This window comes from Saccopteryx leptura, chromosome 1 (genome assembly GCF_036850995.1).
Source record: "Saccopteryx leptura isolate mSacLep1 chromosome 1, mSacLep1_pri_phased_curated, whole genome shotgun sequence".
NCBI lineage: Eukaryota > Metazoa > Chordata > Mammalia > Chiroptera > Emballonuridae > Saccopteryx > Saccopteryx leptura.
The window spans coordinates 15,077,684-15,104,532 of NC_089503.1; the positions used below are offsets into that span (position 1 = coordinate 15,077,684).

Here is a 26,849-nt window from a genome sequence, read left to right on the forward strand (position 1 = left end):
CTCGACTTTGGGAGGGGGGAAGGGAGGGCTGAGGACGGGACGGGGAGGGGCGCGACAAAGTGGCGCGAATCCGAACCGCAGAGAGCGCGGGGCCAACCCGGAGAGCCAGGGAGGAGGCAGCCGGTAGGGCGCCGAGGGGGGCCGGCTGCTGGACCACGGGGGCACACGGAGACCTGGGCGGGGACGGGGGGGGGGGGACGATGACCAGTGAGGCCCTGACCCCCGGGGCGCATCTGCGGGTGGGCCTGTCCGTGCAGGCAGCGGCGGGCAGGGTGGGGGTGAGGGCTGGGCCCCTGGGCGAGCCTTCTGGGTAGGTGGTGAGGAGAGGAGGGCTGCCAGGAGGGGACGTGGGGAGTCCTCACTGAGGCCAGGGAGGAAGGATCCTGCTGGAGGTGGGATATTTTGGGAACTGGACTGGCCCATGTTGTGACTAGCCCACGTGACCTGGAACCGGTTGACCAAATCCCCTGGACTTTTTGCTTCCCTGTCCGTGAAGGGAAGGTACCCCAATGCCAAGTTTGCCAAGTTTGCCCGAGTGTCGGGAGGATTTGTGAGAACATGGATCTAGTCCTCTCGCTCCTGTGACTGGGGCAGAGTTGCTGCTGTCATTTCCGTGGACTGTCTCCAGATTTTGGGCTCAGTTCCCTCTTCGCCACCTGCTGCCAGCTGTGGTGGCACGGAAAGGCTTTTTGCAGCTGTCTCGAGCAGCTGGCTTGGCTCTCCAGCCCACAGAAGAGCCTTTGTCCACATCTGCCTTTCCCAGAAGCCCCTGGTACCAAGCAGTCTCTGCCTTTCTTACAGGATCCAGAGATGCGCTTTGCCATGGTTTCTGCCCGAGCCCCTAACAGCCTGGTCCAGAGAGCTATGTGAACGGAAGGGCTTGCCAGAGGAATCTTCCAGTTGCTCCAGCGCCAGGCCTTGCCACTCCAGTGGTCAGCCCGGAGGACCCCAGTGCCAGAGGGCTTTGAGGATCTGCCGTACCTCAGGCCATGCCGAGCCAGGGACAGGCCCTGCGCGTGGCCACCCTGCTGACTGGGCTGCTGGAGTGCCTTGGCTTTGCGGGCGTCCTCTTCGGCTGGGCGTCCCTGGTGTTTGTCTTCAAAGCAGAGCATTACTTTGAGGACCTGTGTGAACAAAATGCCACGCTGATGGGCAATGCCACAGACCAAGATGGTAAGGGAGTGATGACTGCTCTAGGAAGTTGAGTCTGGTCCCTAGGTGGTGGGAAGGGGTAGGAAGGTGCTGCCCTCCTGCCCACCCTGTCTGCCTCTCTGTGGCGAAAGGAAGGGGTGGTCAGCCAGCCTTCCTCCCCGCCTGAACCTGAACCTTAGTCTAAGGGGTGCCTGGGGAGGGAAGTACCAGCTTCTGAGGGGTAATTAAGGAATGTCACATTTCAACTCACCTAAGGGAGAACTTTCCACCAGGCCAGCTGTTTGAGGTGGCAGGGGCTGCCCTAGAGGGGAGCCAGGCTGAGTGCCCACCTGGCAGGAGGGTTAGGGTGGGCGGGAGGTTGGCCCATCCATCTGGGTTTCTGACCTCTTCCTGTCTCTCCTCCAGACTGCAAAGCCCAGGATGAGAGGTTCTCACTCATCTTCACCCTGGCATCCTTCATGAACAACTTCATGACCTTCCCCACCGGCTACATCTTTGATCGTTTCAAGACCACGGTGGCCCGCCTCATAGCCATGTGAGTCCTGAAGGCCCAGCCTGGGCACAGGCGGGCAAGAGGAATTCCCCTGGCAGCAGCCTGGTTGGGAGGGAAACCCAAGCCGGGCAGCGGGGCAGCCGGCCCGGGCCCAGCAGCTCTGTTGGAACAACCCCGGGAAGCCCCACTCCCCTTTCCTCACTTCCTGCCCCTGCTCCACAGGCATGTGTGCTCAGCGTGATGCTAAATTGAGCAGGAGCCCAGGTCTGCTTCCTGTGAGGGCTGGCCTGGGGCCAGGCTTACCAAGTCGGCAATACCTGAAATGGTCACTGTGCCTTCATCCTGGGGATCCTTGCCCACATCTACGAGGCCTCACATCCAGGGGGCTCAGGCTTAATCCTCATCTCCCTCAGCCTCCATCATTCCCCAGAGGCTTAGCTGGGCACGTCTCCTGGGTACCTCCAGCGGTGGAACTTCAGGTGCCTTTGAACTGGAAGGGAGACAGTGGGGTTTCCCGTGCAGATGAGTCAGGGAACGTCAGAGGCTTGCTCGCAGAGGACGCCACTGGGGTTGGCCATGTTCAGCGGTCAGCAGTGGCCTGCTTGGGACTGATAGGACCCGAAGCAAGCACCTCCTGGCAGGCATGCGAAAAATTAATGGTCAGAGAGAGAGACTAGAGGGCAGGCTGGGCCAGGAAATAGCCAGAGAAAAACAAGTCCCCTGTTCTTTAAGCATTTGGGTACAGAATGACTTTATCTCCATTTCTTGGTCTTCAGCTCCCTGCCTCTTCCTCCTCCCTCCCTTCCTTTGCCCCTTTGCTTCAAGCCTTAGCGTGTTAAGAAAATCTCAGTCTTCTCTGTTTCTCTTTTACTTTCACACAGAACACTTCACTTTTTTTCTCCCAAGCCAGCAACCTTGGGCTTCAAACCAGTGACCTTTGGGCTTAAGCCAGCAACCATGGGGTCATGTCTCTGATTCCATGCTCTAGCCAGTGACACTCCGCGCTCAAGCCGGTGACCTCGGGTTTTGAACCTGGGTCCTCTGAGTCCCAGGCCAACGCTATATCCACTGTGCTACCGCCTTCACTTCTGACACTTATGGTCACTTATTTTCCCACACCAAGCAAGTCTGTGACACCAGCTGGCCCGATTTACAGTGTAACTCAGTTCTGACATTCTCTGCCTGGAGATAGTGTCAGATCTCATAGGTGAAGGGCTCGGGACCATGAGACCTGCCCTCAGGTGATAGGTCCCCTTGTGCGGGGGAGGGGGAAATTTCCACTCTTTCTACTCTTGCTTCTTCTGGCTAGTCTAATAATCAAATTGACATGAGGCGGGTTAACAGGAGAAAATAACTAAATTTAACCTCATATTTATATATACATACCGGGATTCCATAAGAATATGGGGCCCCAAATCAGGCAACCGAGGCTTATCGGTTTCTCCTTGAGCCAAGGAGAAAGGGGGGCCTGGTAGCGATTGTGGACTTCCCAGGGGGAGGGCAATTCACATGGAGGTGGGAAAGCAGTGTTTTAGAAACAAATGTTTGCTGGGCCATACAGAAACAATGGGACACAGAGGGGACTTTGGTCATACAACCTTGCTGGGTTCCTCCCTCTCACACAGGAGTTCAGATGAAACTGCAGTTATCGGTGACAGTGACGAGACCTCCCTTCCTGGGGCAGGTCTTCTACATTGTCTTAGGCAGTTAGGGGGACAGCCGAAGGGTTTCTTCTGAGTTGTTAGTTTCTTAAAAACAACCAGCTTAACATAATCAATGTTCCAAAGAGGCATATTTGGGGTGGCAACCTCTGCTCCCTGTCACCAGGTTACTCAACTTCTGTCCAACTTGGCCACAGATCAGAGGAGGACATCGACGTGACCGCCTCTTTGGATGTGATTATTCGGTAGAGCCGCTTGCAGAATCAGAGAAACGCTTATGTACCCTTCCTCGGGTACGAGCAGTCCGAAGGACGCGGTGAAGGCTGCAGACACAGAGCCAAATGACAAGATCGGTATTAGCTGTGCTCATAAAACGTTCAGGGAAAGGAAACACAGCTGCTTTACCTGCAGCAGGGAGGTCCCCAGCACGGAGCTTCTGCACCCGTAGGGTCCGTTGCGTCACCCTCCTGGTATTTGGGTGTGTTCACCAATTTGGAAGCGCTCTGAACCGCATACCATCGGGATTCGAGAGAGGCTTCCTCACGTCAGCACGATCAATTATTAATTCCACTTCTAGCCCCTCCCTGCTCTCCAGACAAGTGTGTGTGTGTGTGTGTGGGGGGGAGGGACAGGGCTGAAACTTCCAAGCTTCTGATCATGATGGCTGTGTCTTTCTGGCGGCCGGCTCTGTCCAGGAACCTGCCTGGAGCTGCTTTGTCAGAACAAGAGGCGCGCCTAGTACTCTTCTCATGTCGGAATTTCCAAGGGTGTGAGGAGCCCTGTGTCGGGCTGGAAACAAAGACTAAATATATATATTTCTTATGATACAATCATGGTATCACAGTTCACCCTTTGGTGTGGAAGCACGGATCTCCCTTATAGCAAAGCAATCATCAAGTTCAAAAGATATGGCACATTAGTAATCCCATTCAGTCATCAATAACTGTCCAGTCCATCTTATACTGTATGAAAATGCCCCCCAGGATCTGACTTGTGGTGGCGCAGTGGATACAGTGTCAACCTGGAACGCTGAGGTCACTGGTTTGAAACCCCGGGCTTGCTCAGTCAAGGCACATATGAGAAGCAACAACTTCCTTTTTCTTCTCTCTCTCTCTTTCTCTCTCTCTCTTTCTCTTTCTCTTTCTCTTTCTCTCTCTCCTCTCTATAATTAATAAATAAAATCTTTAAAAAAAAGAAAAGAAAGAAAATGTCTCCCACTGAGATCTGCAGGCTTCTCTTCCATCCAGGGCCACTGAGACCTGCAGGCTTCTCTTCCATCCAGGGCCACTGAGACCTGCAGGCTTCTCTTCCATCCCAGGGCCACTGAGACCTGCAGGCTTCTCTTCCATCCAGGGCCACTGAGACCTGCAGGCTTCTCTTCCATCCAGGGCCACTGAGACCTGCAGGCTTCTCTTCCATCCAGGGCCGCTGAGACCTGCAGGCTTCTCTTCCATCCTGTCCAGTTCCAAAAGCGGGAGAGGTGTCAGCAGTTGACGTCTTCACCCTTTTAGCATCCGGTGTAATTGAGCTAAGCGGCGCTGAGCCTCTTTCGAAGTGGTAATGCAATATTGGCTTTCCCTCACTGCACAATGCACTTACTCATTCCCTTGCCTTCAGTTATTATTCCTCTGTCTCTCCATTTATACCCAGCGTTGCTCCTGCGCTGGTCCGGATTGCAGGCAGCAAGACTGGTCTAGCCAGTGCCCCTCCCCCACCCCGTCTACTTCCTTCCAGATCGGGTCAGCTCACACGGGTCTGTGTGGAACTAGTGGACTGTCTTTACGACCGACTGGGCCCTCTGGCTGTCTAGGTGTATTCCCTGTTAGCCCCACATTTTGCCAGATGGGCTGAAGGCGCATCCTGCCGCCTCTGGCCCTTAGGAGTTGTAAGGTAAAGGTTAGACACAGTGACTTAGGAATCCTCCCCCTTTCCGTCCCTGGTAATGGGCTTGGGCCCACTGCATCCGTGGGAAAAAAAGGTTGAGTTGACGGGCAGAAAGAAGGCCAGCAACCTTCCCTACCTCCTTGTCCCCAGGTCTGCTAGAAAAACAGGGACACCTATGCAGTGGGGACACTCCTTTAAGTCCCCCTGATGCTGAGTGTGAGCACACACTCCTGAAGGCATGTAAGCCAGCCCTTCATGCCTCATCTCCAGCCCCCCGCCACCCCTTTTTCAACAACCAATGTTTCGATCGTCTGTTCCAATTCTCTATCAAACTAGTACTCTGAGACCATCTCTGTCCGTTGTTGTCCATTAAGGGCTGTAAAGGGTGTTCCTTGGTCTGAAGGAGTGACGGTCAGCCACCCACGTTGGTGCAGTATTACAGCGCGCTGAGCATTTGCAGCTGCCGCGGTAAGCAGAGCCCAGTCCAGGGTCAGTGTCTGTTCCTGTCGGGACCCACTGTGGCTGCCCAGGGCTTCCAGCATCACTCTCTCTTGCCAGCTCTGTTCAGGGCCTGTCCCCAGGGGCTCTGCCACATGGCCATCTGCGGTCTCTGTCTCTTGCTGGCAGGCAGAAGAGCTCTCACTGGACTTTTGTGCCTCCGAGGTGGCAAAGGCTGGGAGAGACTGCGTCTAGGTCCAGCTCATCTCCGCGCTGCTGCAGCAGCCCCAGGCCCACTCACGGTATGGAGGCAGGTGGCCGCCGTACGTGAGCACAGAGGGACGTATGCTTGTTGATCTCAGTCGTCATCTGAACCTGGAAAGGGGTTCTTTGGCTGGACATCAGCGTGCCCTACTGTAGTGCATCTCCCAAATGCCATAGTGATTTTCGCAGGACTGGGCCCCCATACAAGCCTCTCTGGCCATATGGCCGGGGCATTGGCTATTATTGCCTATGAATCAGTAAAAACCTGAACACGAGGGCTTTATCCATCATTCAGTTCTCCTGCCTTTGCTAGGAAAACAGCCTGCAACTCAGCCACGGAGCTGATCTGTTTTTACCTTCATCGATCAAAGTGGTGGCCTTCCAAACAGGATGCTGTCCATTCACCGTGGAACTTCCATCCACAAGCCAGGCAACTCCCTGTTGGCCAGGCCAGGGTCCTTTATAAGGGCCGTGTCCAAGCGACAGGAGACTCCAGCAGCCCCTCACACGGTTCTAGAATCAGACCGAGGGGGAAGAGGCTCCCTTCTCGGGAGTATCTCCTCCCTGCCGTCCTCAGGCCGCACAATCCTGCCTAGACCACTTTATCGCGGAACCTGTCTGGGGCATTGCCACCTCCTCAGCGTTTTTTCGACATCACCCTAGACATTGTGGATAGTTCATGTTTTGGGTTTTTTTTTTCCAGTTTTTTTTAAAGGTTTTCTACATTTCTCCTCTTACATTCTTTTTTTTTATTAATTTATTGTGTTTACATAGATTCTAATGTCACCCGTGTTCCCTGGTTCATCCGCCCGTCTCCCTCCTTGCAACGTCCTCCCCCCTTCCCTCCAGGATTTGCTTTTCTGCTCTGGTCCCATCCTCTCACCCTCTCATCCCCTTTCCCTCTGTCCGCTTTCCTTCTGGACCCTTTGATCCCGCTTCTGTCTCTATTCCGTTCCTCAGTTGTGGATAGTTCATGTTTAAAGTCCATTTCATGTTCATGAGTCACTAGTGTAGCTTCTACAAATGTCTGATAACAAGATAATAAATGCTGCTCCGATGGAAATTGCCTCGTTTGAAGCCCCGTAGTCGCCCCGGGGAGGGGGTGCCCACACGCCTTCGCCCTCACCCTAGTCTAGGCGTCAAACGGGCTGTGGCTCAGAGAACTTGTCCCTGCCAGCCCTCCAGCTTCTCCTTCACACCGTGTGGACTCAGGCGTTCTGGCTGGTGCCGGTTTGGTCCAGTTAACGTGGCTTGTGGGGTGGCTTTCCGTGCCTCTGTTTGACAATGTCAGGAAGGGGCACCGTTCCCCAGTCAGATGCAGTGACCATCCTCTTAACACAAGCAGGCAAGAGAGACACAGCCACTTGACACACATCCTGTTCGAACTTGTCTATTCCCTCCTTCAAGCCTCTGTTCCTAACTGTTGCCTTTCTTAGGATGTCATCAGCAGGTTTGGGTTTTTACAATATGAGGCAAGCAAAGTGTCCCCCATGGGACGTATCAGTCCCTCTCATAAACCACTCAGGTAAAGGAAGCACACGTCTTCACACCAAGCCCCTTCAAACATCCCAACTTTCACAATCGTATCAACTCTTAGATTTTCATTTTCGTTCGTAAGAATCTTTGCCCTTGTCAGGGCTTCACCGTTGGTTTTGGTACCATGGTGCGTGGAGTCCTGAAAGCTTCTCCTCTTTACCCCTGACTGGCATTTACCCATTTTTGTGCAGAGGGCTTTGGGCCCCCAGCGGGGGGTCAAGAGACTGGCCCTTTCGTCAATTGTTAACTTGATTAGTCTGCCACAAGCGACTACTGGGCTGGCTTCTCATTGTCATCTTGTGTTCTGGCTTTAAGATTTTTTCTAAACCAGGATAAATAGACTGGACTTGTTTGGCAGCACTGTAAGCTTGGGGGACCAGCAGGGCATCCCCTGGGCCCACCCGGCCTTTGGTAGTGCCATGTCAAAGCCTCTGCTTGAAAGTCCATGGTGCTGGCAGGATAGGCAAGTATTGAGGTCATTGTACGGCCAGGAATCTTCTCAGCCATGACTAGATCAGAGGGTGGCTTGGTGAACACACCAGAAAGCCCATCTGGATCCAGCCTTGAAGGCCAGACCTTTTGGGGCCACATCCCACGCAAAGGAGGATGTGCTGGAAAATGGAGAGGTGGAAGCCACATGGCTCAGTTCTGCCACTCCAATGCGTGTCAGGCTCTGGCTGCTGCAAGTTGGCAACAAATCACAGTCTGTGTGCCCTGGTGGGGTAGCTCAGTTGGTTAGAGTGTTTTCCTGACACACCAAGGTGGTGGATTTGATCCCCTGTTAAGGCACATATAAGAATCAACCAATGAAAGCATAAATAAGTGGAACAACAAATTAATGTTTCTCTCTCTCTCTCTCTCTCTCTCTGTGTCTCTGTCTGTCTCTCTCCCTTCCTCTTGCTGTAAAAATCAATAAATTTAAAAACATCACCTGACCAGGCAGTGGCGCAGTGGATAAAGGGTCAGACTGGGATGCGGAAGACCCAGGTTTGAGACCCCGAGGTCATCAGCTTGAGCGCGGGCTCATCTGGTTTGAGCAAAGCTCACCAGCTTGGACCCAAGGTCACTGGCTCGAGCAAGGGGTTACTCGGTCTGCTGAAGGCCCGCGGTCAAGGCACATATGAGAAAGCAATCAATAAACAAGTAAGGTGTCCTAACGAAAAACTGATGATTGATGCTTCTCATCTCTCTCCTTTCCGTTCCTGTCTGTCTGTCCCTACCTATCCCTCTCTCTGACTCTCACTCTGTCTCTGTAAAAACATCACAGCCTTTGTGGCCAGTGACGGTTGTTAAATTTTATGGAGGAAAATGATGACGTTCTGGTTGTTGGCTTTGGCTGCAAAGGTCATGCTGTTGGTGACATTCTTGGAGTCCGCTTTAAGGTTGTCAGAGTAGCCAGTGTCCCTTTGGCCTTACACAAAGGCAAGAAGGAAGGGCCGCAACCCAATGTTTTGACGGTGAAAACTCGCTTACTATTTGCTTTCTTCACCTTATTCCTTAATAACTGTTTAAAATTTCTACCCCGCTAAGACCAGTCCCTTGATTCCCTCCTCTGCCTTCCTTCAGTCTGTTGTTAATTAACCTAATATAGTTATTAATATCTGTAAGACCCAGGAGGGGAAGCAGAGACAGCACACTTAATAAGGCTTCCTGAACTAGCTTCCAGTTTTGCAGCCTTGAGGTTACGCGGGGGCGCCCACAAGAAAGGGGCCCCCCTTCACGCGTGTTCACCGTGACCTGGGGATCAGGCATGTTCAGCAGGTGGCTCTCCTGGTCGTCAGTCAAGTCACTCCCGCGTGGCTTGCGTACAAAGTGTAGCCACTGCTCCATCTGAGGTGCTCCACTTAGGGACAGGGGACATGGCACGTACAGTGGCGTTTGTCCAGTCCGCCAAGCTGGCCGCTCCCTCAGGAGTAGCCTCCCGTGTGTCTGGGTCACGTCCGGCCATCTGTGACCGTCCCCGCGTGAGCTGTGGGTCCTGTCCCCACTCACACACGCTCTTCCCCTCCGCAGCATTCAAATCCACGGCGCAGCCCCAGAGTGATGACTCTCACAACCCCCGTCAGGGAAGCTTCCTGGGGAAGCGGAGGCTGCCCCCCTCCACAGCGTGACTCAGCTCCTTCGCTGACGCCCCCTCGTTTCAGGAGTGACTTGGTTTTGCTCTCCTCCCTCCCTGACTGCCTTTCTGGGGCCCAGAGGTCATTGAGGTCCTTCCTGTTGTCCCTGCATAATTTTTCCCTTGACAGGGTGGCTGTGAGGCTAGCGGCTTGCAGTGCCGACTGACCCGACTCTGAACTTGGTCTGGCCTTGAGGTCTGACCCAGCACTCGCTTTTAATTTTATTTTAGCTATTACAGATCACAGTGACCAAGAGATTCTGTATTTCACCTTTTTCTTATTAGTTTGCATTTTCTTTTTCTTTTTTTTTTAGAAAGAGGAGAAGGTAGAGAGAGAAAGAGGAAGAAAGGGGGACAGGGGAGGAATGGGAAGTAGTTGCTTCTCACATGTGCCTTGACTGGGCAAGCCCGGGGTTTCGAACCGGTGACCTCAGCATGCCAGGTTGATGCCTTATCCACTGCGCCACCACAGGCCAGGCAGTTTTTGCATTTTCTTAGACATCCAGTGAACCAGTTCCCTGAGCACTAAATCCATCTCTGAATTCTGCTGGTAATTTTACTTTAGTAACTGATTGTCCCACAGCTGCTGGCCCACACCATGGGGGACCATGTGGTCACCCAGGAATCAAAGGTTCTTCACCCCACACCCTTTCATCCTTTCTCTTCCTAAATCACACGTTTCCGTGAGCCAGGGTCGTTCCAGCCAATCTCCCCTCACACCAGCCGAGCTGGAGAAAGCTGCACTTCTTCTCTCTCCTTCACTTTCACACAGAACACTTCGCTTCTGACACTTCTGGTCACCAAATGTGTGAGCAGTTTCCCTACGCTGAGCAAGTCTGTGACACCAGCTGGGTGTCCTGCATTGTAACTCAGTTCTGCCATTCTCTACCTGGAGACAGCGTCAGATCCCAGGGGACCGCTCTCCGTGTTAGAGGTCAACCCCAAGCGGCAGGCCGCGGCTTAGCCACAGCTTCCGTTCGACTTGGCTACAAGTTTGAGTTTTCAGGACCCCTCGTCATCCAGGCCATGGGCCTGCTGGGACTGCGTCTGCTCTGCCCCGCCAGGGCTCTCTCTCCTTGACAACAGTCTCCATCTCCCATTGTGTGTTTCAGACTTCTCTACACCAGTGCCACGCTCATCATAGCCTTCATCTCTGCAGGTGAGTGCCGTCAGGTGGGAGGGAGGGACGCCTAGAGCTCGGGGGCACCTGGATGGGACGGGTGCAGAAGGGGATGGCGGGACACGCTGACCCCTCCACGGTTATTCAAAGATCCACAGACTCTGAGCTTGAAAGAATCCTTGAAAGAATTATTGCTGGTCTGTAGCAACGGTTTAGTCGACTGAGAGATGAGAAAAATGAGGACCACGGAGGCATTATTACTTCAGAGGGTAGAATTTATTCCAAAGATTACATCCTTCCTCTGGTGCGTGTTGAAATGCTCTGTCTCTTTTAAAAACGAAATGATAATATGACTGACAGTTACTTTTGGAAATACCCTTACTCAGCAGGGTGAAAGTGGACCACCTTCTGGCAGTTAAAAGATGCCTTTTCACATTTTACTGGTCTACAGACCTAAATAAACTCCCCAAGTCTGGGAATCCCAGACTGGTTCATTACCCCCCCACACACATACCCCGTTGTGTACAAGAGAAAACCGAAACCAGAGAGCGGCCCTTGGCAAAGATCTGCCCAAGGCCACAGAGCCAGTGAGGGGCAGTGGACCTGGGATCCCAGACTGGCCAAGAGATGTCTTCCAATATTACCCCCCAGTGTTTGATCACGGGGCTCAGTTTTTGGGTTAGTAACAGCACTTGAACTTGTGTGTGTAGTACCTGTGTTGAAGCTGGAAGGTGACAAGGAGTCATCTCCACTTGTGCCCAGTTATCCGAGGCTGGTGTCTTCGCCCAAACAGATCTCCTGAGATAGCCCGGCACCTGGAGCCCGTTATTCAAAACCACTCTCCTCATCAGACCGGCTTCATCTTTCCTAAAAGCCTGTCAATGATTTTTCAAGTGGCTGAAAGTGATTTTCAAGTAGAGGAGATGGCTGGAGATGTTTGACTCATTTGTGAATCATTTGAGCAACAATTCCTCCTTCCCCCTTAAAACAGAGCTATTTGTTTTTGGAGAAAGTGTTGGGACCACACTGACCCTGTTGCGACACCAACTTTTACTGCCTTTTATAAAGACAGAAATGGAATGGTAAATAGTACCAACGCTCTAGAATGGCACTTTACCTGCTTCTCAAGGTGTAGAACAATTGTTCATTACTTCAGGGGAATATTAAGAAACACACACATGCTACATTAACAAACACTCAATCACCCACCAGGTGCAAATGTTGTTCCCTTTGTATCCTGTTTTCGTGACTGGAGGTCTTGATATGGGGCTGGTGTGACTTGAACACCATGGCAGAAGCAAGTTTCAGGCTTTGAGCATTCTGAGGGAAGGTGCATCCGATTACAGTTTAATAATACTGTGTTTTTTTTGTATTTTTCTGAAATGAGAAGTGGGGAGGCAGAGAGACAGACTCCAGCATACATCCGACTGGGATCCACCCGGCATGCCCACTAGGGGGCGATGCTCTGCCCATCTGGGGTGTTGCTCCATTGCAACTGGAGCCATTCTAGCGCCTGAGGCTGAGGCCATGGAGCCATCCTCAATGCCTGGGCCAACTTTGCTCCAATGAAGCCTTGGCTGCTGGAGGGGAAGAGAAAAATGGAGAGAAAAGAGAGGGGGGTGATTAGAGAAGTAGATGGGTGCTTCTCCTGTGTGCCCTGGCTGGGAATCAAACCTGGGACTTTCACATGCCGGGCTGACACTCTACCACTGAGCCAACCAGCCAGGGCCTAATATTGTTTCCTTTTGATTGTATTTATTTTTGCAGTTACTGGCTATTCATGACAAGCAACACAGATTTGCTTTTCATTTACAACAGCGAGATGAAGTTTTCTTTAAAAATAATAGATTTCCTTTGGGTAGAAGTGAGTCAACTTAAAGAAAACATGTTAGCAAATACTAGCAGTACGGACGGGGGCCGGGCCCAGCGTGGGTCTGCCTCGGGCCGGCTGTACTGTGTGGGTTCTTGACTTCGTGCAGGAAAGAGTTCACAACACACGTCCAGGTGATTTTGAGAGGATGCTTTTTGAAGCTGGGGACAGTGAAACAAAGGAAGGGCCCAGGGTAGAAGAAGCAACAGGAGAGAGTCTGGCCTCTGCTTGGGCTTTCCCGAAACGTTATAGGAAAGCCGTGAGCCAAGGCCTGGCTGCTGTCAGCTCAGAGAAGTGGGGGCCTTGGCCGCAGGTTCAGGGGGTCAGCCCGGGACAAGCGGCCGGGGGGTCACTGAGAGTTTCGGAGAAAGAAAGGAAAAGAATTCCTGCCCAGAAAAGGCATGGGCGTGCTCCAGAGAGCCCTTGCTGGCATCCTCGGTCGTGAGGGTGTTTATTTCTCTTCTGCTGGCAAGAATCTGAGAGGAGGATTCCAGCAGAATATTCATCAGCTTTCCAGGTGCGTATTTAATGTGCTGATGCATCAAAATGAGCATGCAGGGGAGTTCGGGATCCTTCTCTGGTCAGCTTCCCTGCTTTCCTTTTATCTCAGGGCTGTCTGGCTCCGGTCAGGTTTTTATTATTTGTTCCCCTGACTTCATCTGTCCTTGGGTTGGGCTGGCACAAATGGCACTAATTGGGTCTCTGTCCTGTGTCTCCCGACCAGGGTGATTTGAGCTGTTTGTTCTCTGGTCAGGGAGGAGAGGTATAAACCATGTGTTGTCAACTGTCCTTGGTGAGGGAGATAAGGTCTTGCGATTCACTAGCTGTCTGTAAGTTGTTTAAATTATTTGGCCTTTTAAAATTATTTTGTCTCAGTTTCCCCATTCCACCTGCCAAGGAACTCTCCTAGCTTGCCAGCTACCCTGCCTCACTAGGACAGTGGGTTATGGTCCAAGTCCTGAAGGTGGGCAGAAGCTGCTGGTTCAGGAAAGACTCATTACTAAACCACCTCCCTCCCCCTTGGCAGTTCAGATCTTTTGCTATTATCCAACACTTTCCAGGCTTAGTGTGTGAAGTTTTTTTTTTTTTCATGTCAGTCTTTTTAAAATTGTTTATTTATTTATTTGAGAGAGAGAGAGAGAGAGAGAGAGGAACATCAATCTGTTCCTCTATGTGCCCTGACCGGGGATCGAACCGGCAACCTCCGTGCTTCAGAACAAAGCTCTAACCAATCAAGCCATCCAGGCAGGGCTGCATATCAGTCTTTTTAAGGGCAAGAAGTATTCTTGACTCAACCTGCATTTTCAACACCGAGCACAATGCCTGGCACGAAGGAAATGCTCCAGGTGTAATGAACAAAGGAAGGGCTGTCCACAGCCATCTTCCTGCCGAGATCTCACAGCCCCCCTCCAGGCAGGAAGAGCAGGTGACTGAGTCACAGACCCGGAAGCCCGCTCAAAGCCATGCAGAGAATGAGAGGCTGGGCTTGAGGGCAGAGTCCAGGCTTCTCCCCCCGACAGGGTTAAGGATGAGTAGAGGGCTGCTTGTGGCGAAGGAAGGACCGTGGGCCGTGGCTTCAGTCTGAGTCCTGTCCCTGTTTGTAGAGATCCAGGCCTGCCACAGGCCGAGGGCCATCTCCGGTGGGGAAGAAGGTGGCTCAGGGGACCTCGTCGGAGTCTCTCCTTGGGGACATTTGGGGGGAAGCTGACCAGCACCCTAAGACCCCAATTTCTAGAGGGCTGACTAGAGTTGGAGCCCTGCCCCCAGGGTTGTCGGCAATTCGGAGCAGGTGGGAGCCAGAATTTGGGGCTCCGAGTTTGGGTCGCACTATGACACCACCCACCCCTGTCTTTGATTGTTCCAGACTCAGCGCTGCTGCTCTTCTTGGCTATGCCCATGCTCACCGTCGGGGGGATCCTGTTTCTGATCACCAACCTGCAGGTGGAAGCCTGCCCTCACCCCAGGCGGGCAGGAGGCCGGGGAGGGGGTGGGGAGGGCGCAACGCTGTCCTACATCCGCTGACTCAAATGGGGCTGGCCCAAGCCAGGGTGGTGGCTGCTGGGCGGAGGGTGGTCTGGCCATAAAGATATCCTGGCACATGCTGGGTGCACGGGAAACGGTTCTCTCCTGAATAGGGAAGTGATTCAGGCTGGTCATGTGTTCTCCAGATTGGGAACCTGTTTGGCAAACACCGCTCGACCATCATCACCCTCTACAACGGAGCCTTCGACTCTTCCTCGGCCGTCTTTCTTATCGTGAAGGTAAAAACGAGCAACAGCCAACACTGACGGAACGCTTCCATACGCCAGACGCTTGTCTAGTAAATTTTGCCTTTCTGGTTCTAGAGCCTGCTGTTAACCCTGAAACTCCTTCTTTAAACTTACATAGGTTTGGCCCTGGCCGGTTGGCTCAGCGGTAGAGCGTCAGCCTGGCGTGCGGGGGACCCGGGTTCGATTCCCAGCCAGGGCACACAGGAGAAGCGCCCATCTGCTTCTCCACCCCCACCCCCTCCTTCCTCTCTGTCTCTCTCTTCCCCTCCCGCAGCCAAGGCTCCATTGGAGCAAAGATGGCCCGGGCGCTGGGGATGGCTCCTTGGCCTCTGCCCCAGGCGCTAGAGTGGCTCTGGTCGTGGCAGAGCGACGCCCCGGAGGGGCAGAGCATCGCCCCCTGGTGGGCAGAGCATCGCCCCTGGTGGGCGTGCCGGGTGGATCCTGGTCGGGCGCATGCAGGAGTCTGTCTGACTGTCTCTCCCCGTTTCCAGCTTCAGAAAAATGCAAAAATACAAAAAAAAAAAACTTACATAGGTTTTTGGGCAGAGACTAAGGGAAGGAGTGGCTGTGATTGGGCCAGTGTTGGGCATAGGATGGGATCCCTTTGGAAAGAAGTGTGTGCACCTGTGAGGTTCTGGTTGGGACAAGGAGGCGGGAGGTGGCTGGTGTGGACTGCAGGGGCAGACACGGAGGCCTCTCCCGCTCTCCTAAAGGCTAATGCTGGCGTACGGGGGGATGGGTATTTGCTCACCCAACAGCCGTTCCACCTTCTTCATTGTGCTAGCAATTTCATCTGGGCAACGATATGCCAAACCTGGGGGATGCATCTGGGTTGATCTAAGCCAACTGGTAATCCCTTACCCCCCTTGGTTGGTGGTGGATGGAGGTGGTCATTATTTTATCCAGTCTTTGTTAATGAGGCCAAGGGGTGTTTACTGAAAGACTCTAGGGAACATTTTCCTCTTTGACGGAAGGTGAGAACAAAGCAAAAAGAAAGCCTTTCTCCTCGGTTCCCTTCCCACCCTTCCTCTGTGCGTGATGGGAAGGTGTGATCGCTGGAATTGTGGCAGCCACGCTGTGACTATGAGGCAACCAGCTGAGGACAAACGACAGTACACTAAGGATGAGTGAAAGAGATGAAAGAGTGTGGGTCTTTGACCCCCCTGGCTGGCCAAACCTAGGACTTCATTTTGGGCTTAGTGTTAGGACAGAGGAAGCTGGCAGGGCCTGTGGGCTGTGGGGGAGGAAAGGAGGATCTCTGGGAGTCACTACCCAGACACGAACTGGCTCAGGCCCATGAGCACCTTGGCTGGACGGGTCACTGAAAGACAGCCTCTAGCGTACCTTCTCAAGCCTTTCTACCCCGATTCAAGAGCTTCTTTCGAGGGTGCTCCTCCTTCGCTTGGGTGAGCCTCCTTTCCCTCCTCCCTCCTCAGAGTTGGAAGAAGAGACAGCGCCAGAGCAAGAGCTGGAGTTCTCAGTTCAATCTGACCTTGCTCCTGCCTACTCTGACCTTGAGCAATTAATTCATCGCTCCCCTCTGGACCTCACTTTTACCTTCTGTAAAATGAGGAGGTTGGGCTAGAATTCAGTGGTAGTCAACCTGGTCCCTACCGCCCACTGGTGGGTGTTCCAGCTTTCTTGGTGGGCGGTAGCGGAGCAACCAAAGTATAAATAAAAAGATAGGTTTAACTATAGTAAGTTGTCTGATAAAGATGTATTCTGCCAAACTTAGTGAAAACCTGACATAAAGTACTTGGTAAGGAATTATTATTATATGCTTTAACTTGCTGTAACTCTGCTTTATAAATTTTATAAAGTAAAGTTGCTTCCCTACTTTATAAATCACCATCACTGTGGAACCGGTGGGCGGTTAGAAAATTTTACTACTAACAGAGATACAAAAGTGGGCGGTAGGTATAAAAAGGTTGACTACCCCTGGGCTAGATCAGTGGTCTTCAAACTGGATGTTGAAGCTGAACACCGAAGGGTTCTTTTTGATACTGTATCAGTTACCAAGGAGAACCAGGGGAGGGTGACTGGGACCCTCTCCACTGATGTATTTTTGTGAGTTGAATTTTCCTGTAAAATTTTGTTTGGACAAGAAAACTTTGCTGCTATTGAAAGAACAAACCCTGGCTGAGAAGACCTCTGAGAAGCCACGCGGGGAGCTCCTCGGGGGCTGTGGGGATAGTGGCCTGCCGCCCCCCCGCTGCTGTCGGTTGAGGCCGTGTGGGTCCCGGGTCCCCCTGCTCAGCTTCCAGGGCGGAGGGCAAGAAGACTCTTTGGAAACCCGGGCCCCTGCCCTTGCTTCTTACCCTGGCATTGGTTTTGTATGACAAAACAGACATCACGTAACACTCACCATCTTAGCCATTTGTAAGTGCACAGTTCCCTGACGTTAAGGTCATTCATGCTCTTGTGCCATCCAGCCCCAGAACTCTTCTCAACCTTGTAAGCCTGAACCTCGGTCCCCATTAAACAGCTACCCCCTGCTCCTCTCTCCACCAGCTCCTGGCATCTACCGCTCTGTTCTCTGTTTCTGTCACCTGGGCTACATACACCAAGTACCTCAGAAAAGTGGAGTCACACAATCTCTGTCCTTCTGTGTCTGGCTTGTTTCACTTTGCACAGCGTCCTCAGGGTTCGTTCACATTGTAGCATGTGGCAGAATTTCCTCCCTTTTTAGGGCTGAATGACATTCTGTTGTGTGTGGAGCCACCGTTTGTTAATCCGTTCCTCTGCGCATGGACACCGCGTGTGGCTTCCACCTGTTGGGCACTGGGAATAATGCTGCTGTGGACACGGGCGTTGCTCTGACTTCTCCCTCCTCCTTCTGCAGCTCCTTTACGAACAGGGCATCAGCCTCAAGGCCTCCTTCATCTTCCTCTCCATCTGCAGCGCCTGGCATGTTGGGCGTACCTTCCTCCTGATGCCCCGGGGGCACATCCCCTACCCGCTGCCCCCCAACTACAGCTATGGGTAAGGACTGTGGTCTGGTGATGGTGGGCTGGCACCCCTCAGGTGACCTGAGGGAGGAAGCAGGGGGTGGGACAGACATGATTATAGTAGGGCAGAGGAAAACTGTCACAGAAGAGGACTAGAACAGGGGTGTATCAATTAGCTATTGCTGCATAACAAACAACCCCAAAACTCAATGGCCTAAAACATTAAACATTTATTATTTTTCACAAGTCTGTGGGTAGCTGGCTAGTTCAACTGATTGGGGATACACCTGGATGATCTTGACAGGGATCCCTCCTATTTCTGATCATCTATCTGGTGGACTAGCCAGGGGCTGTCTAGTCTAGGATGGTGGTCATTTGAGGTGGGTGACTAGGATGTCTGGGTCACCTGGCTTTCATCCCATAACAGGCTACCTTGGGCTTGTTCGCATCGTGGTTTCAGGGTTCACGAGAGTGGAGAAGTGCTCAAGTTTTCTTGAAGTTGAGGGTCAGAATTGGTATTACATTGTGTCTATTACATTTTTTTTTTTTGGGTGAAGCAGCTGACAAGGCTGACCCAGATTCGGGGGTGGGCAATAATCAGAGCTGCAGTCCCATCGCAAGGGGTGGGGAACAGAGCGGGTGAAGGACATGTGACCATTTCACAGTCCATCAGCACAAGCAGCAGAGGGAGGGCGCGTGCTGGCCGCTCGCTTAACTATCTGCAGACCCCCGCATTCTCTGGGTTCACTGTGTGAGCATCTTCACAATCACACGTCCTCACCTCCAATTCCAGACGGGAAAACTGAGGCTTAGTAGGGTTAAGTCTGAGCCACGTTGCCAGCTAGGAAGAGGCAGAACTGGGATTTGACCCCAAGCCTGTCCTACTCTTGCCACACTTTCCAAACTTTGCTGCGTGTTAGAACCACAGGATTACTTGGCGAGCTTTGAAAAATATGGAAGTCTGGCTCCCACACCCGGGCATTCCGATCTAACCGGCCTGAGCTGCGACCTGAGTGTCGGGGTTGGTGAAAGGTGATCCCAGTGTGCAGTGACATTTAGCTCCACGCCACTGTGTCCTCCAGCCTGAATCTCAGGCTCAGCTCACAGTCCTTGGGCCGGGCTGGTGGGGCTTCTATTTCCATAGCCTGTGCTGTAGGAATAGCAGCACCAGGGAGAAGAAGAAAACACCCGCATCCGAAAAGCTGGATCTGCAGTCCCAGGAGTTCCTGTCACCAGCGGAAGGTGAGCCCCGCAGGGAAAGCCGGTTCCCCTTCAGAGCCTGGCCTTTCCCGGTGGCCCACCTGGCTCCTCAAGCCGGTTCCCCTTCGGAGCCTGGCCTTTCCCGGTGGCCCACCTGGCTCCTCGCCTCCGGGGCTCCCCTGGGGACGCGGACGCAGGGGAGGTCGGGAGCCGAAGGGACCTGTCGAATCTTCTCAGCCTCCTCATTTCATACATGGTCAGAGAGGGGCAACACTTTTGTCCCTTCTAGGTTTTCTTTCCCTCTTTTCTCATTTCATCATCTCCCCTCTCCCTGAAGTCATCCTTCCATCATGGCTTCCTGTCCCCCGACTTCTCAGTCCCAAGTCTGGCTCATCTGTTCCCACGTCTGCAGGCCCCCTGGCTCTTCCCTCTCTCGCTCTCCCGTCCCCTTTCTTGTCTCCTTTCCCTCCTCTCTCTGTTTCTTTTCTTTCCTTTCTTTTGGTCTTTGGTACAAACATCAACAACTGCTGCTGGCTCAGGTCGAGACGAGAAAAGGATTCTGAGAAGCTCACAAAATCAAGGGGAAATGAACTTGCCCGGCTCTAGAAAGGGTAGAACCAGGGATCCCAGTCCAAAATCACAGCCAGCCTTCCCCCCACCCCCGATTGATCCCCCTCCGGCGGGGCCCGCGGCACTGGACGCACAGCCGCATGGGGACCAGGCTGACTAGGGCTGGGGAGAGTGCCGGGAGAAACCGGGACCCGGGACCGCAGGAAAGGGAGGGGTGCAGAGTGCCCGGAACAGCGGCTGCCCAGCTCCGCTGTTCGCCTCTCCTTGTCTTGCTGTTCACCGTCCTGGCCGAGAAAGATCAGGATAAAGTGTTACTGCAAGACGTGGTGATGAGGGACGGCGTGTCTGAGGCAATCACAATGGTCCAGCATTTGACATACCGTCGGAGGCTGTCCTACGATACAGCCTCTCACAAAACTAGGCTGTCCCGAACCCCTGGTAATCGAATTGTTTTACCTTTATACCAAGAAGGTTGGGAAAGCACCAAAATCTGCATGTGGTGTGTGCCCAGGCCGGCTTCGTGGAGTTCGTGCTCTAACGAGGTTGTCTCCAACGAGAGACCATGTCAGCGGGGCCTACGGTGGATCCCTGTGCGCTGACTGTGTGTGACAGGAGCAAGCGTGCTTTCCTTACTGAAAATCGTTGTGAAAGCACAGAGTCCGAAGGCTAAATAAAAAAAAAACGAAGCTTTTTTGAGTCATAAAAACATGAAAGGCAAAAAAAAAAAAAAAAAGAAGTGGTGATGAATCCACGCTGCGCAAGACTGATGAGGTTTCCGCAGACAGAACGCAGGGAGGGTCGTTCAGGGCAGTCGGCTGGACGACGGAGCACGCGGCACGGAGGCCGGGATGTGCGAGTTGTTGGCGCTCCGAGAGCTCGCGGAGGAGTTCCGAGTAGATGGTGAACTGGGACCTCGGGCGGTCCCGTGAAGGCCTCTGCATGCTTTGCCCCTTCCAGCCCTCCTCTGGCCTTGCAATTCATGCCTGGCCCCTCCTTTCCCCAGCAGAGATCCCAGGATCAGGGCGGCCGGAGGAACCCCATTCTTTCCGGAGCTCTGCTCTCTCTCGGCGCTTTGCCTGGCACGTGGTGTGGCTGTCTGTCATACAGCTGTGGCACTACCTCTTCATCGGCACCCTCAACTCTCTGCTGACCAACCTGGCCAGTGGGGACAAGGCGCTGGGTATGTGGCGGCGGGGCTGGGAGGCAGCCCATCTGCCTATAGCCTTCCGGGGACCTGGAACGTGGCGGAGGTGGGGTGCTAAGCTCAGCAGGGCTACGTGCTCCAGACGGGGGTCTGAGCAGGGGTGTGAGGAGGAGGGCCAGGCAGGGCAAGGGCAAGGTGGGGGGGGGGGGTCCCTTCCTGTAAGGAAGTCCTGGAAATGTCTTACCACCCAACACCTCTCTGTCCTCCGCAGTCAGTAGCTACACAAATGCCTTTGCCATCACTCAGTTCTTTGGAGTGCTGTGTGCCCCCTGGAATGGGATGCTCATGGATCGGCTCAAACAGAAGTACCAAAAGGAAGCGAGAAAGACTGGTGAGACCTGGGCTCCGGAGAGTCAGGGGACCAGGAGAGAAGAGGTCTTCATATACTTCCACGCCCATCTTTTCTTTTGTCCTTCATCTTTTTGTATTTGTATCCATCTGTCCATCCATCCATCTACCCATCCATCCATTTATTCATCCACCCACCCACTAGTCACAGAGTGCCAGTTATGTGCCAGCCACAATTCAGACTCAACAATGCACAAGACAGACAGGACCTTGCTCTCAGGCTGTTCTCAGTCTAGAAGTTGGAGACAGGCACGTGTCAGTCCAGGAAGTAAACTCGCAGTGAGCTGTGGGGACACGAGGAAGGGCACATAGCCTGTTCTGGGAAAAGAGGGATTGATGTCAGGGAAGGCTTCCTGGAAGAAGGATGAGCAAGAAGCGAGAAGATGAAGAGGAGGGCCCCAGGAGCGTGGCCCAAGAATACAGTGGGGTCAAGATGGTGAAGGAGAGAGCACAACACTGAAGGATCTGGGGAATTCCAGAGAGTGATTCAGAGATAAGGCACAGAGTGCTGGGGAGCGGTGAGCAGGGCTGGAGAGAGGAGGAGGAAGGGGCAGGCGCACACCATGCCAAGGAGCGTGGACAGGATCCCTGGACGTGTTGGAGGGACAGAGGAGAGCTGAGGTATTTCAGCCTGTGGAGGTCGGGGAAGGAGAGGAACTCAAGTGGAGAGTAACATTCTCCTAGTTTCATCTACACTCCTTCCCCACTTCCGGGCACTGCTTCTCCTACCCCTGCTGGAATCTTCTAGAGCAAGTCTCAGACATCAAGTCATTTCATCTGAACGCTTCCATTAGTATCACTAACAAACCTCTTTTACTTACACATCGCTATAATCACATTATCACCCCTAAAACAACCTCAGTCGAGTTTCTTACTATCGTCAACACGCAGTTCGGTTCAGATCTCCCTAGTGGTTTCGAATGTGTCTTTTTACAGTTGGTTTGTTCAAATTCGAGTCCCTCAGCGTACTTTAGTTTGATGTGCCTTTTTCTATCTTTAAAAATCTGTGTCCCTCTCTTGACTCCCCCCCCCCCCTTGTGGTTTATTTGTTGAAGAAACTGGGTCATTTGGCCTGTCAAATTTCCCAATTTTGGATTTGGCATCCTTTTCGTGTCACTGAAAATGTCTCTTCGATTGGGTGTTTCCTGTAAACAGGCAGATTGGAGGCCGAGGAGACTTGGTTTAATATTTTTTGGTGAGAATGATTCAGCAGTGGAGGTGAGGGCTCAATGGGCTCCCATCAGCTGGCTCCTGGTACCAGTTGTCCCTGCTTCACGATGTTAAGATTGATCAGTGGGTTCAGACCTTGCAGGTCTGAGGGCCCGTTATTAGGTTTCCCGTCATCTGCCTGCCTAATGATTTTAGCAGCCATTGATGATCAATGCCTAGACCCATTATTTTATTAGGGTTACAAAATGATGATTTTCTATTTCCATCTTCCCTTCCGCTTTTAGTAGCTAGAATTCCTCTAGAAAGAAAAAAAATAATTCCCTTATGATGTATTTGTTTTCCTGAAATAAATGCTTGGTTTTTCTTCTATTTACATTTCATAATAATGAGGTTGCCTTAGCAACCTCTAGGGTGACTACTCCTTGTTTGTCTTTGAGAGTTTCGTTTTAAACATATTTGAATGTGTTTCAATCCATTTCTTTTTCTTTTTTTTTTTTTCAAATTATAAGAGATAGTTTATTTAGAAAGTTGCAGAGGTAGAAGTGAGCCAGCTGGGCTGCGTGGGCTCAGGAAACAAGTCACAGAAGCCGGGCAGGGCCCTTGGAGCTCAGGAGAGTGCACTCGAAAGGAAGAGTTGAGCACACATGCTCTTGGGGCGAGAGGGAGAGAGAGAGAAAGAGAGAGAGGTCAATCGATTTCTATCAAAATTTTTCTTGATGCTCAAGTTGTCCTACCTTTGGCCATTGAGAACTTTACTGCCCCGGAATTGCCACCGGAAATATCAGTGTTGGCGCTGCCTGTCCCCCACCACTCAGCCAAATTAGTAGAGACCAGGATCGAATCTTTCTGGACACTTTACTCAGATGGCCAGTGGTCTGAGAAGATGGGGTTCTGTACCCCCCCAATAAAACCCCTTCTTAGCCCCCCTCATCTCAGCCCACCTTTTTTATAAAGGGAAGAAAAGGGTAGGAAAAGGATTTGGCATTTAGGAAAACGTTAATTAGAGAAAAGTTGCAGTTTGGGGGTTCTTCTAGTATTTCTTTATCTGCATCCTTGTCAGTGGGTATTCAGTCATATCAAAGACATTTAGTTTCTCTTTCTGTTCCCTGTACTCCATTCCTGCCTGGAAGTATCAATGTTGGCGCTGATTCTTTGGTGATTATTTTTATTTATTTATTTTCCCTTAAAGACAGACTATATACATATAATTTCTCTCCTTCTTGGAGAAAAGGTAGCGCACTGCACACCCTGTTCTGCTTTTTGTTTCTGTGTAACTCTCTGTAGACTAAGTGTAAATGAGACTTTGCTAGAATTAAATGACAACGTTTTATTCAGGGGTCTTGAGTGAGTGAATTATAGGTATCATTCTGGAAACACTATCAGGCAATACCCAGAGTGTTCCAAAGAAGAAGAAAAGGCTGAGAGTTTGAATGGTACAAAGCACATTCTCAAGAAGAATCAGTCCTGCATTCTTAGCTTGATCTGAAATGGTGATCTTCCCAATGTCCGGCCGGTCTGGACATGAGAACATTCTTTCCTAAGTCCTCCAGGGGCTCATCTATAAGATCTATATACCTCTAGGCATTAACACACAATCGAAAACTTCAAAAGTTTAAGTTTCCAGGCTAAAGTAAAATTAAATCGTTTCCCTCACGTTTCAGCTCACTCTGAATTTTGTTGGGTTGACTATAGTGACTCCATTTTGTTTCTTCCACTCTTTCCTCATCCCTGTCCTGCTCCACAGGGATCTGTCCTCATTCTTTTAGCCGCGGCCTGGTGCTCTGGTGTGAGGCTGTAAGAGAGTTGATGCAGCATTCCCCTCTTGGTGGCTGTTTGGATGGTTTCCAGTCTTTGGCTATGACCAGGATTGCTCCCGAGAATATCTGGCTTTTAGGTTGGAGGGGGCCAGAGCAATGTGAAGCCCGGGCAGAAGCCGTTGTAATAATCTATGAGCGAGTTGCTGGTGGCCTCCAACCAGGATGAGTGTGTGGGGATGCAGAGTCGTTGGGGAGACATTTGAATGATGTTTAAGAGGTGGATTATCAATATTTATTGATGGATTGGAGATGGAACATGTGGGAGAAGAAGGATTCAAGACTGACTCCAGACTTCTGCCTGGATGGTTGGGTGCGTGGTGGCTTCTCCTTTTCTCTCCATCTTCTTGCCCCCTCCCTGCCCTCTCTGGTGCCCCCTCCAGGCAGCCTCTCCTCTTTTCCCTGGACCAGGTTCTTCAGCCTTAGCTGCGGCCCTTTCCTCCGCGGTGCCTTCTCTGGCCCTGACGTCTCTGCTGTGCCTGGGCTTTGCCCTCTGTGCCTCGGTCCCCATCCTTCCCCTCCAGTACGTCACCTTCATCCTGCAAGTGATCAGCCGCTCCTTCCTCTACGGGGGCAACGCTGCCTTCCTCACCCTCGCGTAAGTGGGCTTGGGACGTTCCATAACGGGGACATTCTGGGACAAATAGGAGCGTGCTAGAGGTGAGAAATCAGGTCAGGGAGATAGGGTCTGGGAACCAATGTAGGGGTGATGCCTGGAGGTGGAGGTTGGGGGGAGGGATAGGTCGTTCACGGACCTGAGTCTGCACGTCCGCTCTTCCCCCCCCCTCATTATCTAGCTAACGAACTCCTATGCACCCTGTAGCGCCCACTTTGGTTCCAACTATCCCAGGAAAGGAACGGTGTGACTTTCTTTGTACCCGTGGTGCTCACTCTGGTCCTGCTTTCTTAGTGCACGTGGCACCTGGTGCAGACGGATCTGTTTGTGTCTCTTTTCCTGAGACCTCCCTGGGGTCTCACGGATCCAGCCTGTGTCTGGTCCCTGCTGTTTGCCCTGCGCAGGCCACGGTGACTTTTTCTGTGTTCTGTGTTCTGACAGGCGGAGCCAGGGCAGGGGGAGGGGCTACCAGAGGTGGGGGTGGGGCGAAGGCAGGTCGGGGCCAGGGTAGTTAGAAGCAAATGGCTGAAGCCAGGCCCCTGCTTGGGGGGAGGGACCTCGAAGCTCACCAGAATCCCCTTGCCTGTCCCCAGTTTCCCTTCCGAGCACTTTGGGAAGCTCTTTGGGCTGGTGATGGCCCTGTCGGCCATCGTGTCTCTGCTCCAGTTCCCCATCTTCACGCTCATCAAAGGCCCCCTCCAGAACGACCCCTTCTACGTGAGTATCTAGGGACGGGACGGGTTGGGAGGGGCCCTGGCCTTAGACCAGCAAGGACATTCAGACTGGGGCACCCCCTGACCTGCCAGTGTTGTGACCACTGCACAGCTCTGTTAGCCTCATTTAAAAAGGTCATTAGCAAAGTGTAGGCATCAAATCAGTCATTGGGAGGGAGAAAAAAAAAATAGACTGAACTTACACACCAAGAATTGCTAGATTGTGGTATTGGACGACCCTCGCTTAATGTTCAGGAGCTGTGTGCTCCAGCTGGTGCCTCCCCCAACTTCCCGGTGGCCTTGAGCAGGTCACTGAGTGCTTTCAAGGCCTCTGTTTCTTCACCTGTGAAATGGGTATAATGTCACTCCCCATCCTGCTCCACAGGGCAGAATGAAACATAGTGGCTAGTCCTTCCCGCGGTGGGGGTGGGGGGTAAGCAGAAGATAAACCAGGCAGAATTCTGGTCCCTTTGTTGGTGGTGGGTGTTTCTCAGAGTCCCTGGGGCTGGCCCTCACTCTTGCCCTCCCTGCTGCAGGTGAATGTGATGCTGGTGCTTGTCACTCTCCTGACGTTCGTCCACCCCTTCCTGTTGTACCGGGAATGCCGGCAGAAAGGACGCTCCCCTGCGAGCACCTAGCTCAGAGGCCCTCACGAGTCAGCCTGACTTGGATGCTTTGCTCATCCTTCTTGGAGGATCCCGTGCGGCTTTGCGCCCCCCCCCCCCCCCCGGCTATTTGTATTAAATAGCCATTCTTTTCTCCTTCAAAAAATGTATTTGCCAGCCGAGACTTCTGGTCAGCAGGAGGAGAATCTGTGGCCAAGCTGACCGACAGCGTATATGGACCCGAAGCAAAGGCTCGTGGAGGCGCTTTGTGCCGGAGCAGGACGCCCCTGGCCTCGGCAGCCTGGCCCGAGGGGCGGGGACGCGATGTCGGACCCCGAAGCCCGTGTGTGCCTGGGCTCTGTGCTGCCGGGGGACTTGGCGGGCCAAGATCGAGGTCGTCACGGCCTCGTCTAGGCCGCCTGGCATCTAGAGGTGGCACTCAGCTTGTCGTCAGAGGCACAGCCTTGGTGTGATGATGGCAGTGAGCCTTGGGGAGAAGGGGGAGCAGATGGGGTGGGGGTGGGGTCCCCGCTTTGCCACTGATGCTGGGTGACCGTCAGCAGACCCTTGTCTGAGCGGAGCAGCCGTTTGCCCACCTGTAAAATGGGAGGGTTCTGGAGTCGGGGTTCCGCCTCATGTTCTAGAAGGCTTTAAGAACAGTGAGAGGTTCCAGCCGCCCGGGGAGCCTTGGGAATCAGCTGGCCCCCTCGACGGAAGGACTTCTGATGAAGCCTTTTGGGCATGTTTTCCTCTTTGAGAAGGGGGATGATTACTTACTTGGGGTATTAAATAAGAAAATTTCTCTGGAGGATAATTTTGAGATAAATAAAGCATCTCTGCCTAAGGCAACTACTGTA

The 26,849-nt window shown here is 52.6% G+C and overlaps 1 protein-coding gene across 2 annotated transcripts; it reads left to right on the top strand.

Annotated features, from left to right (window-relative positions):
- Window positions 1-26,849, top strand: SLC43A3 (solute carrier family 43 member 3). 2 transcript variants are annotated; one of them, XM_066361541.1, is made up of 13 exons: window positions 1-123; window positions 802-1,173; window positions 1,558-1,687; window positions 10,657-10,703; window positions 14,399-14,475; window positions 14,703-14,795; window positions 17,647-17,786; window positions 18,897-18,994; window positions 20,526-20,702; window positions 20,938-21,057; window positions 24,470-24,656; window positions 25,268-25,391; window positions 25,924-26,849. In XM_066361541.1, the coding sequence occupies exons 2-13, from the start codon at window positions 990-992 to the stop codon at window positions 26,023-26,025; spliced, it is 1,479 nt and encodes a 492-aa protein (XP_066217638.1). In that variant the 5' UTR covers window positions 1-123; window positions 802-989; the 3' UTR covers window positions 26,026-26,849. The 2 variants fall into 2 exon arrangements, with proteins under 2 accessions (XP_066217638.1, XP_066217639.1); XM_066361542.1 differs by having other exon boundaries at window positions 20,529-20,702.

Bases quoted from the DNA above. Each gene is read 5' to 3' on its own strand.
- SLC43A3 (XM_066361541.1), top strand. From the start codon at position 990: ATGCCGAGCCAGGGACAGGCCCTGCGCGTGGCCACCCTGCTGACTGGG. The intron at 18,995-20,525 runs GTGAGCCCCGCA...TCCTTTCCCCAG, and splicing joins GTTCCTGTCACCAGCGGAAG to CAGAGATCCCAGGATCAGGG. The intron at 20,703-20,937 runs GTATGTGGCGGC...TGTCCTCCGCAG, and splicing joins CAGTGGGGACAAGGCGCTGG to TCAGTAGCTACACAAATGCC.